Source organism: Trichomycterus rosablanca, chromosome 15 (assembly GCF_030014385.1).
Source record: "Trichomycterus rosablanca isolate fTriRos1 chromosome 15, fTriRos1.hap1, whole genome shotgun sequence".
In the NCBI taxonomy this organism is placed as follows: Eukaryota; Metazoa; Chordata; class Actinopteri; order Siluriformes; family Trichomycteridae; genus Trichomycterus; species Trichomycterus rosablanca.
Genome location: NC_086002.1, coordinates 18,077,688 through 18,095,213, shown reverse-complemented (window position 1 = coordinate 18,095,213; position 17,526 = coordinate 18,077,688). Strand labels below are relative to the sequence as shown.

Genomic DNA, 17,526 nt, shown 5'->3' with positions numbered 1-17,526 from the left:
CACTTTAATACAATATCCATTCTTTAAAAATCTTTCTTGGGAGTTTATTTCTTACACTTCAAATGTCCTCATCATTTCTGAGGCTCATAAATTATTTCATTAATTAACCTCCCAAAGAAAGCTCATTAATTATCATTAATTAATTAATTAGCATTAAGCTGTCCTCATGAAGAAGCTTATTATTTTTACTTATTAATTATTACTCAATAAAATCAAACAAAAGTCTTCTTCAAGGGCTCATTTTATTTCTAACTAAATATCCTATTGACCACTACAGCAATCTATTACAATAATCAACTGCACATACTACACACCAACATAAAGAGACTTATTTTCCTTCTAACACACATACATAACTCTGTGTATTTTGTTCATGTAAAGGGGGGCTTCCCTCATGGGAGCCCTCTCCTACACACACACACAAATATACATTACATAGAGCACACACACATAGACTTAACGCCCTTATGCACACACTTTTTCCTGCTCTTCCGTCTGACACACACACACACACACTTAGAGCTCTCACATACATTCCTAAAAACATTTAATGCTTCAAAGTCGACTAATTCATATTTTCCTTAATGCATGCTTCTTCCTTACACTCATTTACTAATTTTAACTCTTTTTAACTCTTCTCTTTTGTCCTTTTAGCGCTATCCTCTTTATTCCTTTTTAACCTCTTTTTTCCTATTACTGAACTATTCCTCCATTTCTTCTCTTGTCCCTTTTCACCACAATTACTCTTAATCCTTACCTTCATCTCTTAGTCCTATGTCCCCATGCTCAGAGCTTCATTTTTCTCCTCTTATTTTCACAACACAACTACTGTATATCTAGCCAATGTTCACGCAATGGTTAACATCCACGTCTTACCGCTCATAAAGTCTATTGGGCCCAAAACTCCATAATCTCGCATGGCGTATTAACACACTGTAACCGTTACTAATTAAGACTATTGTACACACCTTTTTTTCTTCTCTTACTTCTACTTAAACTTTTTCCTTTTCTATCCTTATTAATTCTATTACCCCCCTTTATTGCAAAGTTTACTATGCAATAAACTTCAAATTTAGACGGAGCATCATTCCACCGTCCACACCTCATGGCACACACACCAGATCTTTTAGTGCAGCCAAACACCACAGACTACAACACACAGGCTTGCGCCCAACGTCATAAAAAATAGAACGCTCACCTGATGTCGTTATGTCATCAGCGGTGAAGTAGCCACATCAATATCCCATCCTCGTCGCCATTAATTGAGGTGTCTTCCTTAGCGATGAGGTATAGACGAGGAATGAAGAACTTCGTTGACACAGCTTATTTGTAATTAAGAAGTTTATTACAGAATAATAGCAGTGTCGCTCGGACAGCCTGGCTTTGTCCGGAGAGAGCTTGTGTTCGGATCTGCTCTCTGACTTCGATGACATTTGCTTCTCCTTAAATACTTGAATATTCAGACAAACACATAGGGTGGGTCTTTTTCTTACAACTCAGCAGAGGTTCCCACACTCCTACTGACAGTTAGGGCCTCTGTGTGATTAATATATTTTCTATAGAATAACAGAAATGTATGCATTTAAAATGGATCCCAGATGTGGGATTGCAACCGAATACACCCCGGCCTCCTTATGGAATGTAGAGGTCTCATGAGAGGCATCCCAGAAGTGTGGGAAACACTTCTACACAATAACCTATATATGAGATTGTTTTAAAAGGAATATTAAAAAGAGATATCTGATCAAATTATTTTATATGAACCTTCCAGACACCTCACATCACATGCTGCATCCATGGCCACTAGCAGGGCCATTTGGGTATGTGGATGCCGGTCATATACCTTCCACCTCCAGGCAGAGAAAAACTCCTCTATTGGATTAAGGAATGGGGAGTAGGGAGGGAGATATTCCACCAGCATCCTTTCATGTGCTGCAAACCACTGTCTGACCAAATCTAAGTGGTGAAAACTCACATTATCACCTATTACAACATACTTGTTCATGGTCTTCATTAAGACCCCTCTCATTCTCAGGGATTATGTCCCTGTAAAGAGTGTCTAAAAAAGTCAGCAAATGTTGTGGTAAGATTTGCTTGACTGATTTTGACAACTAGTTCAACATTTTTGTATGTAATGATTCAAACAATGAAATGAGGACTATTAGTTTCATAGGGAACGACTATTCAGCATTCATAAGTATAGTTCATTTTGACTGACATGACAAAACTGACATGACAAAACAGCAGAGAATTGTATGGAAGCAATTGATGCATGTCCAAAAGCATTTGTAATTTGTTGGAAGGAATGAGAAACTGCTACTATGATGTGCACAAATGACTAAATGTTGTGGAGGTTGAACTAACAGTTATGAGAATTTTAATTCTGATCAGAGAAATGCACCAAAGCAATTGAGGAAAACTGTATTATTATTATTATTTTTTTATATTTAACAAATAATTTCCTTCCGTACAGCCAGGATGGATAAGTGTTTTACTCAGAATGAAAGTGTCAGCTGGCCTTTTTCTTCACGTATTGCTTTGATGATGAAGAAAAGAGAAAATGTTCGGCTCCTCCAGCAGGAGGTTGAAGTAAAGATGTGTGAGGAAAAGCTTCCAGCACCTGGTATTCCCAGGCGGTCTCCCATCCAAGTACTAACCAGGCCCGACCTTGCTTAGCTTCCGAGATCAGACGAGATCGGGCGTTCTCAGGGTGGTGTGGCCGTAAGCGAGATACGCCGCCAATAGCTTCACTTTTATAGTCGTCCATCGTTCAGCCTTTCACTTCGCGAGGTTTTGATCATTTGTTGTCGTGTGTTATGCTTGGAGAAGATAAGAGCTGTTTCTAAGACAGCTTTAAATCCCCCGAGGAATCTACATGTACGTTTGTAACGGCCTGCGTTGCCAGATTTTGTTTCAAAGTGGCAGAATCAGTATGCCACTCATCATTTATAATTTGTGAGCTATCAGCACTAATTTGACCGGTTTCATTTTGTTGAACTTCTAAACATCGGCTGTTTTTCATGAGGATGTTTGGGAGGTTTTCAATGCATTTTGGGGGATCAATCTGGCAACCCTGGAAACAGCGTCGAAATGCCAATTAGGAGATTGGCAGCGGCAGCGTGTTTGAGGTGAGTGTTTGTAGTTCATTTTAATACTTTAAATGCTCATTAGGTAGATGTTTGAAATATTACTGACCCCGCGTTTAGTTTAATTCACTTTGCCTGTCGTGCATATATATAAGTCCCTGAGAGACAGTGAGGCTGCTAACATTAGTCATAGATTCAGACATCCCAAGTTGCAAAAACTCATTTCAGGGGGGTACCCCAGGACCTTGACCCCAAGCCCCCCCCAAAAAAAAAAAAAAAAAAAAAAAGAGCTAAAAAAAACCCCTCTTGCACACACCAAAGGATATGGGGGTGATAACAGAAGTTTTAGGAGCTGCTAACTGAGCTACTAAGCTAACTATTCGTGTCACAAACACATTAAGGTGTACTACATAGTGCACTAGATAGTGTGAAAGATAATAGATGTATGTTTCCTACATAGTGCACTAGATTGTATATTAGAAAATAATTTATGTTCCTTAAATATTGCACTAGATAGTATCTTAGATATGAATTTATGTTCCCTACGTAGTGCACTAGATAGTGAATTAGACAATTGGTTTATGTTCCCTACAAAGTGCACTAGATTGTATATCAGATCACGGATTTATGTTCCCTACATAGTGCACTAGGTATTCCATTAGATAACGCATTCATGTTCACTACATAGTGCACTAGAAAGTATAACTAGATGATGATTTGTGTTCGCTACATAGTGCACTAGATAGTGTATTACATAATTAATTATTTTCCCTACATAGTGCACTAAATTGTATATCAGATAATGGATTTATGTTCCCTACATAGTGCACTAGACAATATATTAGACAATTGATTTATGTTCTCTCCACAGTGCGCTAGATTGTACGTCAGATAACGGATTTGGTACGCATGCGCGCGTGTCTCGCTCTTGGCCGCTATCAGTGCAAGAATGAATGTTAATCGCAGCTTCCTGCCTGCCTGCCTACCTACGTACTACCTAGGCTAAGCACTGACTTTCCATCGTTGGTGAGTATAATTGTACTTTAAATCCTCCAGGCCGTGGTTTCCAATAAGGTCGGGGAGCAGCGCACCCTCATCCGAGCCGTGGCTGTTTGTTTTCAAGAGTACACAGAATATAAAGTGTTTAAATTTCACCGTGTATGTATAATGGAGGATTTGAGAACTGTAAGATATGCTTGGCCCCACAAAACGACTCCATATATGAAGGTATGAACATGCAACAGTTGCAGAATGTGAACAGCTTTTATTGTGCAAACGGCATCGAAGTGAAGACACAACTTTGATGCCAGAAACCGTAAGCATTATACAATTCCCCCAGTTCTCCCAGTAAAAGCATTTTACTGTTATGCTGAGCTAGTGCTCTGTTGTACAACATGACATGTTGTGGGAAAGTGGCCAATTGTGTATAGCTCCGCTTCCAGCTTGCCTTGGTGGTGTTGGTTTTAGTGTAATGCCTAAACAACAATATTTTCTTCGATCCGGTATTTCTGGATGTCTATTGGCTGAAAACGAGACGAAAGAACCTCGGACGTCAGGCAGACATCCAGTGTAAGAGTTGGCGACATGACAAAGAAATCTTCTTTAGGCTGAAATGGCACCACACTGCATCCAGGAGCCTCCAGCTGTGCATCTGTCTGTACACTGTGGCAGACTGGAGCCACAGTGAAGGTCAGTACGAGTTTATCTATGTGCGCATGATTTGTCAGAGACAAAATCTTTTTTTTTTTTTTTTTTTAAAGGCATTCTTCATGTCATTTAATGTGTGTAATGTTCTCTAGGTATTGTTCACGTGTACATCTGACATTTCATACATGCTTATAGCTCTTCCAAACTCCACATGACATTTAAACTATTTCATATGTATAGCTTATATATAGTCAATTAGTTCTGTACTTGTAGTACGTTTATGTGTTTAGGTGTGTGTGTGTGTGTGTGTGTGTGTACACACTTGAAATGTGTATTATACTTGTTATTCTTTATGAATTGTATATGATTTTATTATCTTTAAATCTGACGGTGTTGTTGAAATTGGCATTTTTCTAAATTCTAAAGTTTGGACCTAAATTTGATACATTTTGCAAACACATTCAAGCTCATTAGGTAACTAGTTAATTATGTAATTAGGTCTTTAATATGTACGTTCCAACATGGAGCAAACGCTCGAGGGCAAACCAACATCAAATCTCTGTGGTGTAATGCTAAACACGTTTACTTTCTGAGTAAAAGCTCCAAGTTCGAGGCTTGGCGGGGGTCCCTGGTTTGCCTAAGAGTTTGTTGTTTTGCTTGAAAGGTCAGACTACAGTTTGCCCCTATAATCAGGCTGTGTGAGAACTAAATGCCCCACAATAAGCTTTACCCCCAAAACAATGAAGACTTCAGGGAAGCTATCTATATGTATCCAAGATGGTGGTGTGTGCACAGCACGAGGCTCAGCATCTCTCACCAGACTTTGCTCTTTAGTTGTTATTAATCTACTGTTGTTCAGTTTTTGCCCTCCATACTGCCAGGTGTAACCGGGGTCTCACTTTCATCTCTCACTGAAACATCTTCAACAAACGCTGCATCCGCAAAGCTCCTCAGCACCGTGGAGGATCCGTCACATCCATCACGTGGACGCTTTACTTTCCTGCCGTCTGGGAGAAGGTACCGCAGCATCCACACAAACACGACTAGACTGTGCAGCAGCTTCATACCACAAGCCGTCAGAGTCCTGAACTCAGGTCTAAATTGATGATCTAAACACACACACACACACACGTTGCACTCTGACACACACACACACATACATGATGGACTCTGACACACACAGGATGCACTCTGACACACACACGCACACACACACACACACACATACATGATTGACTCTGACACACACACACACACACACACATACATACATGATTGACTCTGACACACACATACATACAGTGTATCACAAAAGTGAGTACACCCCTCACATTTCTGCAAATATTTCATTATATCTTTTCATGGGACAACACTATAGACATGAAACTTGGATATAACTTAGAGTAGTCAGTGTACAACTTGTATAGCAGTGTAGATTTACTGTCTTCTGAAAATAACTCAACACACAGCCATTAATGTCTAAATAGCTGGCAACATAAGTGAGTACACCCCACAGTGAACATGTCCAAATTGTGCCCAAATGTGTCGTTGTCCCTCCCTGGTGTCATGTGTCAAGGTCCCAGGTGTGAATAAGGAGCAGGGCTGTTAAATTTGGTGTTTTGGGTACAATTCTCTCATACTGGCCACTGGATATTCAACATGGCACCTCATGGCAAAGAACTCTCTGAGGATGTGAGAAATAGAATTGTTGCTCTCCACAAAGATGGCCTGGGCTATAAGAAGATTGCTAACACCCTGAAACTGAGCTACAGCATGGTGGCCAAGGTCATACAGCGGTTTTCCAGGACAGGTTCCACTCGGAACAGGCTTCGCCAGGGTCGACCAAAGAAGTTGAGTCCACGTGTTCGGCGTCATATCCAGAGGTTGGCTTTAAAAAATAGACACATGAGTGCTGCCAGCATTGCTGCAGAGGTTGAAGACGTGGGAGGTCAGCCTGTCAGTGCTCAGACCATACGCCGCACACTGCATCAACTCGGTCTGCATGGTCGTCATCCCAGAAGGAAGCTGACGCACAAGAAAGCTCGCAAACAGTTTGCTGAAGACAAGCAGTCCAAGAACATGGATTACTGGAATGCCCTGTGGTCTGACGAGACCAAGATAAACTTGTTTGGCTCAGATGGTGTCCAGCATGTGTGGCGGCGCCCTGGTGAGAAGTACCAAGACAACTGTATCTTGCCTACAGTCAAGCATGGTGGTGGTAGCATCATGGTCTTGGGCTGCATGAGTGTTGCTGGCACTGGGGAGCTGCAGTTCATTGAGGGAAACATGAATTCCAACATGTACTGTAACATTCTGAAACAGAGCATGATCCCCTCCCTTCGAAAACTGGGCCTCATGGCAGTTTTCCAACAGGATAACGACCCCAAACACAACCTCCAAGATGACAACTGCCTTGCTGAGGAAGCTGAAGGTAAAGGTGATGGACTAAACCCAATTGAGCACCTGTGGCGCATCCTCAAGTGGAAGGTGGAGGAGTTCAAGGTGTCTAACATCCACCAGCTCCGTGATGTCATCATGGAGGAGTGGAAGAGGATTCCAGTAGCAACCTGTGCAGCTCTGGTGAATTCCATGCCCAGGAGGGTTAAGGCAGTGCTGGATAATAATGGTGGTCACACAAAATATTGACACTTTGGGCACAATTTGGACATGTTCACTGTGGGGTGTACTCACTTTTGTTGCCAGCCATTTAGACATTAATGGCTGTGTGTTGAGTTATTTTCAGAAGACAGTAAATCTACACTGCTATACAAGCTGTACACTGACTACTCTAAGTTATATCCAAGTTTCATGTCTATAGTGTTGTCCCATGAAAAGATATAATGAAATATTTGCAGAAATGTGAGGGGTGTACTCACTTTTGTGATACACTGTACATACACACACTAACAAAGTTTGACTCATGCAAACACACTTACACATGCACATATACAGTACACTAACACTAAATGATATGCACACCTCAAACAAATACACACTCGCATCATTATAATCACACACAACAGAACCACACACATAAACATACACACACACCCTTATACACTAACTTACATGCACATACACTACATAAGCACACTCACAAACACACATAAATCCACAAACACTTGCACATAGACATACATACACCAGCACGCTCAGATTCTGACACAATCATATATATATATATATATATATATATATATACAGTACAGGCCAAAAGTTTGGACACACCAGCCAAAAGTTTGGACACACCTTCTCTTCAATGTTTTTTCTTGATTATTTTTATTTTCTACATTGTAGATTAATACTGAAGACATCCAAACTATGAAGAATTATGTAGTGAACCAAAAAGTGTTGAACAAACCAGAATATGTTTTATATTTTACCAACTCTACCTCTGCACAACCCAACTGATGGTCTCAAACACATTAAAAAAGCAACAAATTCCAAAAATTCACTCTAGACAAGGCACAAACATTCATTGAAAAGCATTCCAGGTGGAAACCTAATAAAGCTGGTTGAGAAAATTTCAAAGAGTGTGCAAATCTGTCATTAAAGCAAAAGATGGCTACTTTGAAGAATCTAAAATATAAAACATATTCTGGTTTGTTTAACACTTTTTTGTTTACTACATAATTCCATATGTGTTCCTTCATAGTTTGGATGTCTTTAGTATTAATCTACAATGTAGAAAATTAAAAAAAAATTAAGAAAAAACACAGGAATGAGAAGGTGTGTCCAAACTTTTGGCCTGTACTGTATATATATATATATATATATATATATATATATATATATATATATATATATATATATATATATATAGTATATATACAGTATATACACACACACACACACTTGCATACACTCACTCACACCCACATGCACACAGAATACACACTCTTGTACACATGCACAGATACTCGCTCACACACGCACTTGCACATGCACAACCCACGACCACACACACGATCAACACTGTTGTTCGCTGGACAACTTAAATACATATAACTACTGTATTGTACTACTGTGACTATATTACTTGCATCTTTGCACAATATTGCAATTTGCACAACTTTGTGCATTTTTGCATCTTACTCCTGTTATAGCTCTGCTGCTACAACAAACCCTATACTGCTAACTGCATATAAGAGATGTCATCTTCCTGACCTACCACTTACTTACTTAGTACCATGTAGTGACCAATACTTGTGTCTAGTCTCGTCTCCCTTAATTACTTTTTAGTACAATCTCTGGCAAACAAAATGGATGAGCTGCGACTGTGCACCACAACACGTGGGTGAATGGCGGAGTGTAACATCATGATTCAGACGTGGTTAAACTGTAACAGCGCGGTGGAGCTGGATGTTCGAAGCATGTTCAGAGCGAACAGAGTGGCAGTAAACTCCGGTAGGAATCGAGGAGGAGGTCTGTGCATTCATGTAAATAAATCAAGGTTTACAGACTCAACTGTATCTAAAAGTCATTGATCTGCCAATCTAGAGGATCTGATGATTAGGTCTGATCACCTTTCTTTGTTCCAGGTGTGTGTGTGTGTGTGCTGCTCAGCAAACGTGTGAAAACAAAGAGAGTTAAAGTGTGGCCAGATGGAGCCATCTCCTCTCTGCCGCCTACATAACACTGATTGGAGCATTTGAAAAAGTTAAAAAGTGTTTCTTCAGCAGCTGTTTCTAATCATTCATTATTTATTCTTTGACTAAAAATAATTGGTGTAAATGTATTTGATACACATGTTGTGCAAGGTTACAGTAATTATCACTAACAGCACAAATAAAAGAAATAATAAACACTGTAAAATAAAAGAGGGACATTTTTTAATAAATTAGGTGGGGGGGGGGGGGGGGGGGGGGGGGGGTAAATCATTTGAGTAAAATATTGAAAAATAAACAAATGGTGAAATTTAAATGTACACCATCACCTGCAGCGCTGCAGCACTGAGACCTTCTACCTTTGTGACATCATTGTGATGACACTGAGTGTTCTATGAGAGCTCAGTTTAGTTGAACCTTCAGTGTTTGTACATCATTTCTCACGATGGCTGCTGAACAGGAGAGACGTGCTACCGACCGTCCTTCTCTAATGCGACGCTTTTTGACCAGTCTACGTCTGTGCTGGCCGTTCGGTGGAGTTCGTCCTCAGATGTCTTTTCAGGACGTCTGTGGTGGCAAGATCGAACCGGAGGGCAACGTGGACGCAGAGAACCAGATAGTTATGGAGGGATACTTGTTGAAGAGGGCCAGTAATGTATTTAAAACATGGAACAGGTGTGTAGAGAGCTAGAACACACGATGAGCAAACATTTAGGTAGAAATGAATGGCTAATTAAACACCTCTAACCATCATAGCAATCGTTTCCTAAACATTGTACATGTTACTGACTCAGACTGATCAACGGCATGTTAAATCAGAATACACGACGATTCAACTCTGAATGATTTAATGTGAAGCTCATTTATATCATTGTATTAGTTACAGGTGAAACCCTGCAGAACCATTTCAGTACTATGCACTTGTTTTCTTTCTGTGATTTCTTTTTGTTTCTGTTTCTTTCCTTCAGGCGCTGGTTCCTGATTCAGGACAACCACCTTATGTACAAGAAGAAATCCAGGGTTAGTCACGTGTCCTTTGTCTAAAGTTAAATCAGTAGCAATGGTGGCCTTCATCAAAATCAACATGAAAAGGAGAAACTGCTCCTGAACAGTCAGTTTTAAGCACTCGTTTGCTAAAGTTTGAGTTGTTTTGCTTGTGCTTTGATTTAAAACTGGAATATAAGAGGTAACGAAATGTTTGAGAAACCTTTTGTGCCCCAGCAGAATAGCATGGTGGACATAGCCGATTTACGCCAGTGCACGGCCAAACACTACAGGAGCATCGGACGCCGTTGCTGCTTCCAGGTGGTTTCACCTACAAAGTAAGTCCAGTGTACCATCAGGCATGAAAATTCATTTTCTTTCTTTTATTATGACACGCTGAAGGACGTGGCTGTGCAACAGTTCTGCCAAAGAAAGATGAATTGAAAAAGGAACATTTTACTCTCTTTATAATAGAAATGACATGAAAACCAGAGCACTCTGTTGTGCTGTAGATTCGTGCCATGTTCAGGGTGTGTGTATGTGTGTATGTGTGTGTGTGTGTGTGTGTGTGTGTAGGATCTGGGTATTGCAGGCTGATTCAGAGGAGAATAGAGAGGCTTGGATCAGAACCATTCAGAACATGGTTGCTAACACCGATGGTGACAGAACAGATGACTCCATCACTTCCCGATCAGATGAGGTGGTGGATTTGAGCCCAGAACAGGAAGGATCCAGTAGCTCCTCTAAATCACGTGGATCACAACACACACAGAGAGACTCGCTACGTCCACGATCCGCTTCTGGAACTTCAGGTGGGTTTGAAAGATTCACTCTGTGACTGTTTGAAAGTCGATATAAAACGCTGATTCTAACACAAAACACGTCTTTTAAGTCGAGAGCGTTGAAGCTACAGTTGGAGGGACCTCACACATTGAAGAGAGCCCGGAGGAACTGAGCACCAGCACTTCCTCCAGCGACTCCATCCACACAGGTCAGCCAGAGCTTTACTGAACCATTCAATGATATTGTGAACTGGTAAGATTTAATGATAAAACATTTGTAACGTATGACTCTGTAAAGCTCTAGACACGTGTTGTACATCTGATGTGTTAGAGATCATTGACTAACAGCGATTAAACGACATTTGTGTGAACAACAGCTGGTGATGACAGCACGACTACAGGAAAGCACTCGGTCCAGAGAGGCAGCGCTCCTTCTGAAGGTCTGTCCAGCCTCACACCTTTCATAGAACAAATATTTTCTAGAGCTTAAATCATACTGCTCATGAGTTTTACTGAGAACACTGGAGTTTCTATCAGATTAACAACACGCCCCGCTTTACAGAGTGCTTCAATAGCCGGTACAGAGTGGGAAAGCTTCTGGGGAAAGGAGGCTGCGGTTCTGTGTTTGCAGGACTTCGTGAGGCCGATGGAAAACAGGTGAGATATTTACTCAGCTCTGCTCAGAGCGACACGAGAATTGTCGATCATTACAATGACTACACATGTCATCAAACTTGCAGTTAAAAAGCCAACGGCCCTTTTGGTTATTGTTGGCCGAGCTGTAAAGTACGTTCCCGTAATATTCGTTCCTGATTTGAATCGTTTTGTTTTGCATGTTTTAATAGGTTGCTATTAAGGTTGTGCTGAAGAGTGGCTGTGACAGATTCATCACCATTGTAAGTGACATTTGTTTCACTTGTGAAATATAACAAAGATGCATCAACCATATAAAAAAACCTTATCTTATAAACGACATGATGCATTAAAATGCAAAATAGCATCTAATGTAACCGTCACTCTGCCTATTCCAATCCCATGCTAACCATGGGTCTGCTCAAATATTAGCTTGGCGAGAAGAACGCTCTCCCTGTAGAGGTGGCGTTGATGCTGATGGTGTCCGAGCCACCTCGCTGTAAATACGTCCTGGAGCTCCTGGAATGGTTCGACATGCCCGAGTGCTACGTCTTGATCCTGGAGCGACCCGCCCGCTGCATGGACCTCTACGAATACCGAAGGAACGGCTCACTTCCCGAATGTCTGGCTCAGATGATCATGTGGCAGGTGGTTCTCGCCGCCTGTCACTGCCGTAATCGCGGGGTTCTCCATCGGGATATCAAGGAGCAGAACCTTCTGGTCAGTTTCCACACCTTAGAGGTCAAGCTCATAGACTTTGGCTGTGGGGACTTGCTGAAGTCGACCCCCTACAGACGTTTTGCAGGTAATTGTACCTCGGTGTTCAGTAGCTATGACACACAGATGACAGCGATGGCATAGGAAAGCCGTGTGTGTGAACCGTTTCTCTCACGTTTATTCAGGCACCATGCTATACGCCCCACCTGAATGGATCGAGGAAGGTAAGTATCACGGTTGCGCTGCAACGGTGTGGAGCCTGGGTGTCCTTTTGTTTGTTCTAGTGTGTGGAGAGCTGCCATTCTGGAACGAGAGGGAGATCGCTGCTGGACACCTGATCTTAAAAGCTGGTGTGTCTAAGGGTAAGAGAAATCAGAAACATAAGAAACACGTCTCTTTTCATTTTTTTTTTTAATGATGTTAAATAGTTTCTATTACAATGTTGTAACGACCCCATCACTGCACGCACAGCCTGCCGTCTTCTGATCAGACGCTGCCTGGCGAAGGATCCGAATAAGAGACCCAGCCTCGAGATGATCCTGGAGCACCACTGGTTTCCAGAGATCCTTAGAAACTAAGTCCAGGTCAGTCAGAGCACATAAGGATAGACCTAAATGGATATAGCTAAGAGTCTGTGTTAGCATATAGGCCAGATCACATGTTGCAATGAATCATCGTTACATTTTGCTAATAACATTAAAGACACCAGTTTAGTAATTGGTGTGTAAAGAACTTCTAACCAAATAAAATCATACATTTTTATAGCTATAACAACAATTCCTCATCCTATCGGACACTAAGCAACGACTAAATGTGTATGAACAAAACCGTCCACTGTTTGCTTTCATGTTATGTCAAAGTTATCTGAGAGGATGATCACCCGAAAAACACAACAGGAGTGATCTGGAGATCAGCAACATTTTGTGGATCAGCTTGATGAGTCAGTCGACTCAGATAATTATTAGCTTAACATCCCCTTAACACATGAGGGAAATCAATCTCACATTATGTTTTCACCACCACAGCACAGGTCTGCTACAAGAACACATCCAGAGGTTTCTGGCTGAGGTTCAGATCACCTCCATTCCTCAGCACCGTGTACATACCATGCCAGATCAGAAAGGTGAGTGCTGGAGAAAGTGGCTTTGGCAGTTAGGAGTTTAACATCATTTAACATCAATGATTGATATGGGTGTGTGTGTTCTGGGTAATTGTCTTGTAGAAAGCCCCATCAATGAACAAGTCTAACCTACTGGAAGAAGCAACCAGATCAGATTTGGGCCCAAGCACCCTGATACCCAGCAGAAGATGAAACGTCCTTGAGTGACCACAACCATCTACGGTTGGTGTCTGGGAATGGATCCTGCAGATGTTTAACACATGTGTATTGTGCCTTGATTGCAGTTGATGATCATTTAACGGTCAGTATATTGAATAAAACTGTTTGTACTGGCGTGTGTATTGTCTTTACCCACTTTATGACTTGCACAACACAGGAGAGCACATTTTATAAAGAGTTGATGCAGAAATGTAGATGAATCCTGAACAAGTTTGGAATGACCTTTTCTTGCAGCTGTAGTTTTGTACAGCTGAGAATGTATGGATATAAAAAAAAAATGATCAAAAGACCCTTTACAATTAGACACATTTTGTCCAGCAACATTCGAGGGAACAAAACTTCACCTAAATCACTAAAGTAAACCTGACCTTAGACCTTAGCAGAGGGTCTAATGTCATGTAACAAAAAGCTTTTCACTAAACTGATTTTGTTCATTAATGTTACATATGACATGTTCTGACATTCCAACAACAAATATTTAAAACACAACATAAAGGCACTGATCTCCTAAACTCTAGTCCAGTGGTCATCAACAGGAACACTTTTCATGTGTTTAATCCAAGACTCCCCAGCACATCACTGTTGTTTAGAACTCTTCCACTGGCACTACTTATGTCTGTCCAAAGACCTCTCATTGTTCTGTACAGGCTAAACAACAGAAACAGAAATGAACACCCAACTGTTCACATAAGTGATTAAACAACGTGAACAGAAATGAACAGGCAACTGTTCACATCAGTGATAAAATAGGGCAGTGATAGCTCAGTGGTTAAGGTACTGGAATAGTAAACAGAAGGTTGCCGGTTCAAGCCCCGCCTCCACTAAGTGGCCACTGCTGGATCCCTGAGCAAGACCCTTAACCCTCAATTGCTCATCGTGTTCAGATCATTGTGTAAGTCGCTTTGGATAAAAGCGTCTGTTAAATAATGAAAATGTAAATAAAATATTACAGACGGAAATCTTCATCAATGACTAACTAATAAGAAATGATTCACGTTCCACCGAGCAAAGCACTGCATATGCTAACCTTTAGCCATAGTTTGGATATTTCATACTGAGAATTTCTTTTAAATATTCTTCTGTTGGACCTCTTTGGCTTCTTGGCTCACAAGAGCCAAGGTGTTACTCATTTGAGAGTCGTTGCCCCACCCTGCCAGGTGTGAACTGGGGTTAAACTGACTAGGAGGGCTTTATGGGTGCTTTATGGGTGGCTGACCAATTGGTGTGAAGTCTCTTTGTTCCAGGGATGAAGCAGTGTTTGTCTAAAGGTGACTAAAGGTGTTGCTGGGTCTGAAATTCACCAGGGTCAGGGATGGACTGGTCATCGGGAGGGTCGGGAGTTTTCCCGGTGGGGCCGCTCTGTTTGTGGGCCGCTGAGGGAGTGAAAATACACTGTGTTTTAAATATTCCTGAATAATAATCCTGAAGTGTGCATTGGCCCACCACAGTATCCTCACTGCATGTCCATTGGCCAATCACAGAAATGTCCCTCCCCCAGGATAAACCGTAATCACAACCACCAGTACAAAAACTATGAATGAGTGCGAGAAGGAGAAAGGGTCGAAAAAGCATAAAGGAGGTGCAGAAAAAGCCTGTGATGGAAAAAAAGAAGAAGCTGCAAGCAGATGCAGGAAAGTGCAGGAAACTGGACAACCTGTTTGGCAGTGAGGAACTACAGCATAGCCAAAGAGCAAAAAAGGTGAGTTCAGAGCCTCTGCTTCGTTAGTAACGCCGTTTAGGAGGAGACTGTGGGCCCATCTCAAATGTCGCCTATGCCCTACTTGGGGTACTTCCTAACAGTACAAACCATTTCTTTTAGCAGTCACTGAATGATTAATAAGTAGTTATCTATCATATCATAGTGCACTACATAGGGCGGTGGATATAATTTGAGATGGTATTAGTCTCTGCTCTTCAGAAAAAGTAAACACTATCTTGTCCTGGGTTGAAGTGCAAAAGCATAAACACCACCGTCTATAAAAGAATGAACTGCGAGCTTGATTAGTTTATAAAGGCTCCCCCGTCCCAAGTGTTCTTGTAAGATGTTGAAGAGGCATGAAATGAGCAGTTGAGGTGAAAAGGGGTTTAGCAGATGTGTGGTGTGTGTTGTTCTTGTTGTGTTTTGCCACTATCGAACGCATTTTAAAACGGGGCGTGTAGAATAAAAGAAAAATAAAGACTAAACCTCGCGAAGTGAAAGGCTGAACGATGGACGACTATAAAAGTGAAGTTATTTGCAGCCTTTCTCGCTTATGGCCATACCACCCTGAGAACGCCCGATCTCGTCCGATCTTGGAAGTTAAGCAGGGTCGGGCCTTGTTAGTACTTGAATGGGAGACTGCCTGGGAATACCAGGTGCTGGAAACTTCTCCTCACACATCTTTACTTCAACCTCCTGCTGGAGGAGCCGAACATTTTCTTTTTTCTTCATCATCATCAAAGCAATACGTGAAGAAAAAGGCCAGCTGACACTTTCATTCTGAGTAAAACACTTATCCATCCTGCCTGTATGATATTGGAAAAAACTGACATTGTGAACTGAACTTTTCCCTGCGATATATATTGCAATATTAAAAAAAAGTGCAAAAATTTTCACCACATTATTAATAATATCTTACTCTAAATAAAGGGCTCATCTGTGAAAAAGGGTGGTGCCTACAAGGGATACAAAAGATTATAACAAGCTACATCTTTGTACTGGGTTGAAACTGAGCATTAAACTAAGAAAGCTTCAATATCACATAAGGGAATTAACAGGATTGACAAAATTGGTCATTTATTATTTTATTTCACAATCAAAACCTCTTCAAGTAGTACACCTAATACACCTGTTCAAAATCCGAGATGCCTTAGTTACTAAGCTCACTACTGAGGCATCTTAATATTTCAATGTTATTTTTACTTAAGAACGAGTGAGAATCGGAAGCGTCCCTAGTGATGAAGGCAATCCCAGAATTCATTGCGGCATATCTTCTCTCGCAGAAAAATAAACATGGCTGACGGTGCGGACAGGAAGTTATTTTTTAAACGTAAATAAATAATTTTTGATTTTTAACGAGTGTTTTTATTTGCAAGTTTGGGCTTGTCAGCAAATGAAACAGTTTTCTGTACATGAATCGAGAGGTTATATTGACTTGTTAGTGCCGTCCCACCTCATTCCATTAGTTTTAATGGCAAAATGCTAAATGCTAAACGCGAAACCTGATGGAATCGCTAACTAGCTCACTAGGTTTTTGAACACACTGGTAGATATGTCATGGAAAATGAGAAGGTGTGAATTTTAGTTCAAGCAGCAAAAAAGTTGTAGCATGACGGATTTGATTTAATTTGCATGAAGTGACATCACACATCCTGCGATGTGACTATTGCGCATGCACACATCGCGATGACGATGCTGAAACGATATATCGTGCAGCCCTATTTGATTCTCATCCAGTTGATGCTTACATTTAGGTCATGAGTTCGATCCTCACATGGGGCAAGGACCTTGATGTACCAGTTTAGTTACTGTGCCTGATCTAAGCCCAGTTAGCAGACTGGTTTCATGTCATTTAGTGACTTTCATCAGCACTGTAAATAGAACAGGTAGTGACCATACACTTACAGTCAGAAGGGTGTAAGTTTGATTCTCAACCGGTTTTTGATGCTTACATTTAGATTCTGCTTTTCAACATTGTGCCTAAACTACAACTACAAAAACTGCCAGATTCAGTCTAGCCCTGTTGCTGTCA

The 17,526-nt window shown here is 41.1% G+C and overlaps 1 protein-coding gene, 1 non-coding gene and 1 pseudogene across 2 annotated transcripts; 2 read left to right on the top strand and 1 right to left on the bottom strand.

Moving 5' to 3' along the window:
• Window positions 1–2,608: 2,608 nt before the first annotated feature.
• On the bottom strand, window positions 2,609–2,727 carry LOC134329732 (5S ribosomal RNA). The gene has a single exon (XR_010014953.1). It is a non-coding gene; the product is annotated as a 5S ribosomal RNA (ribosomal RNA).
• A 7,058-nt stretch (window positions 2,728–9,785) lies between these two features.
• LOC134328335 (serine/threonine-protein kinase pim-1-like) lies at window positions 9,786–13,915 on the top strand. Its single transcript, XM_063009440.1, has 14 exons — window positions 9,786–10,015; window positions 10,309–10,360; window positions 10,565–10,662; window positions 10,901–11,136; window positions 11,217–11,315; window positions 11,484–11,546; window positions 11,669–11,763; window positions 11,952–12,002; window positions 12,172–12,544; window positions 12,642–12,818; window positions 12,928–13,040; window positions 13,317–13,396; window positions 13,482–13,579; window positions 13,679–13,915. Exons 1-11 carry the CDS (start codon window positions 9,786–9,788, stop codon window positions 13,032–13,034), a joined length of 1,581 nt encoding a protein of 526 aa, XP_062865510.1. The 3' UTR covers window positions 13,035–13,040; window positions 13,317–13,396; window positions 13,482–13,579; window positions 13,679–13,915.
• A 2,128-nt stretch (window positions 13,916–16,043) lies between these two features.
• On the top strand, window positions 16,044–16,162 carry LOC134329757 (5S ribosomal RNA; annotated as a pseudogene).
• The last annotated feature ends 1,364 nt before the right edge of the window (window positions 16,163–17,526 follow it).

Coding starts and splice junctions, on each gene's coding strand:
- LOC134328335 (XM_063009440.1), top strand. CDS start 9,786: ATGGCTGCTGAACAGGAGAGACGTGCTACCGACCGTCCTTCTCTAATG. Junction 11,316..11,483: donor CAGCGACTCCATCCACACAG/GTCAGCCAGAGC, acceptor TGTGAACAACAG/CTGGTGATGACAGCACGACT. Junction 12,545..12,641: donor CCCCTACAGACGTTTTGCAG/GTAATTGTACCT, acceptor ACGTTTATTCAG/GCACCATGCTATACGCCCCA.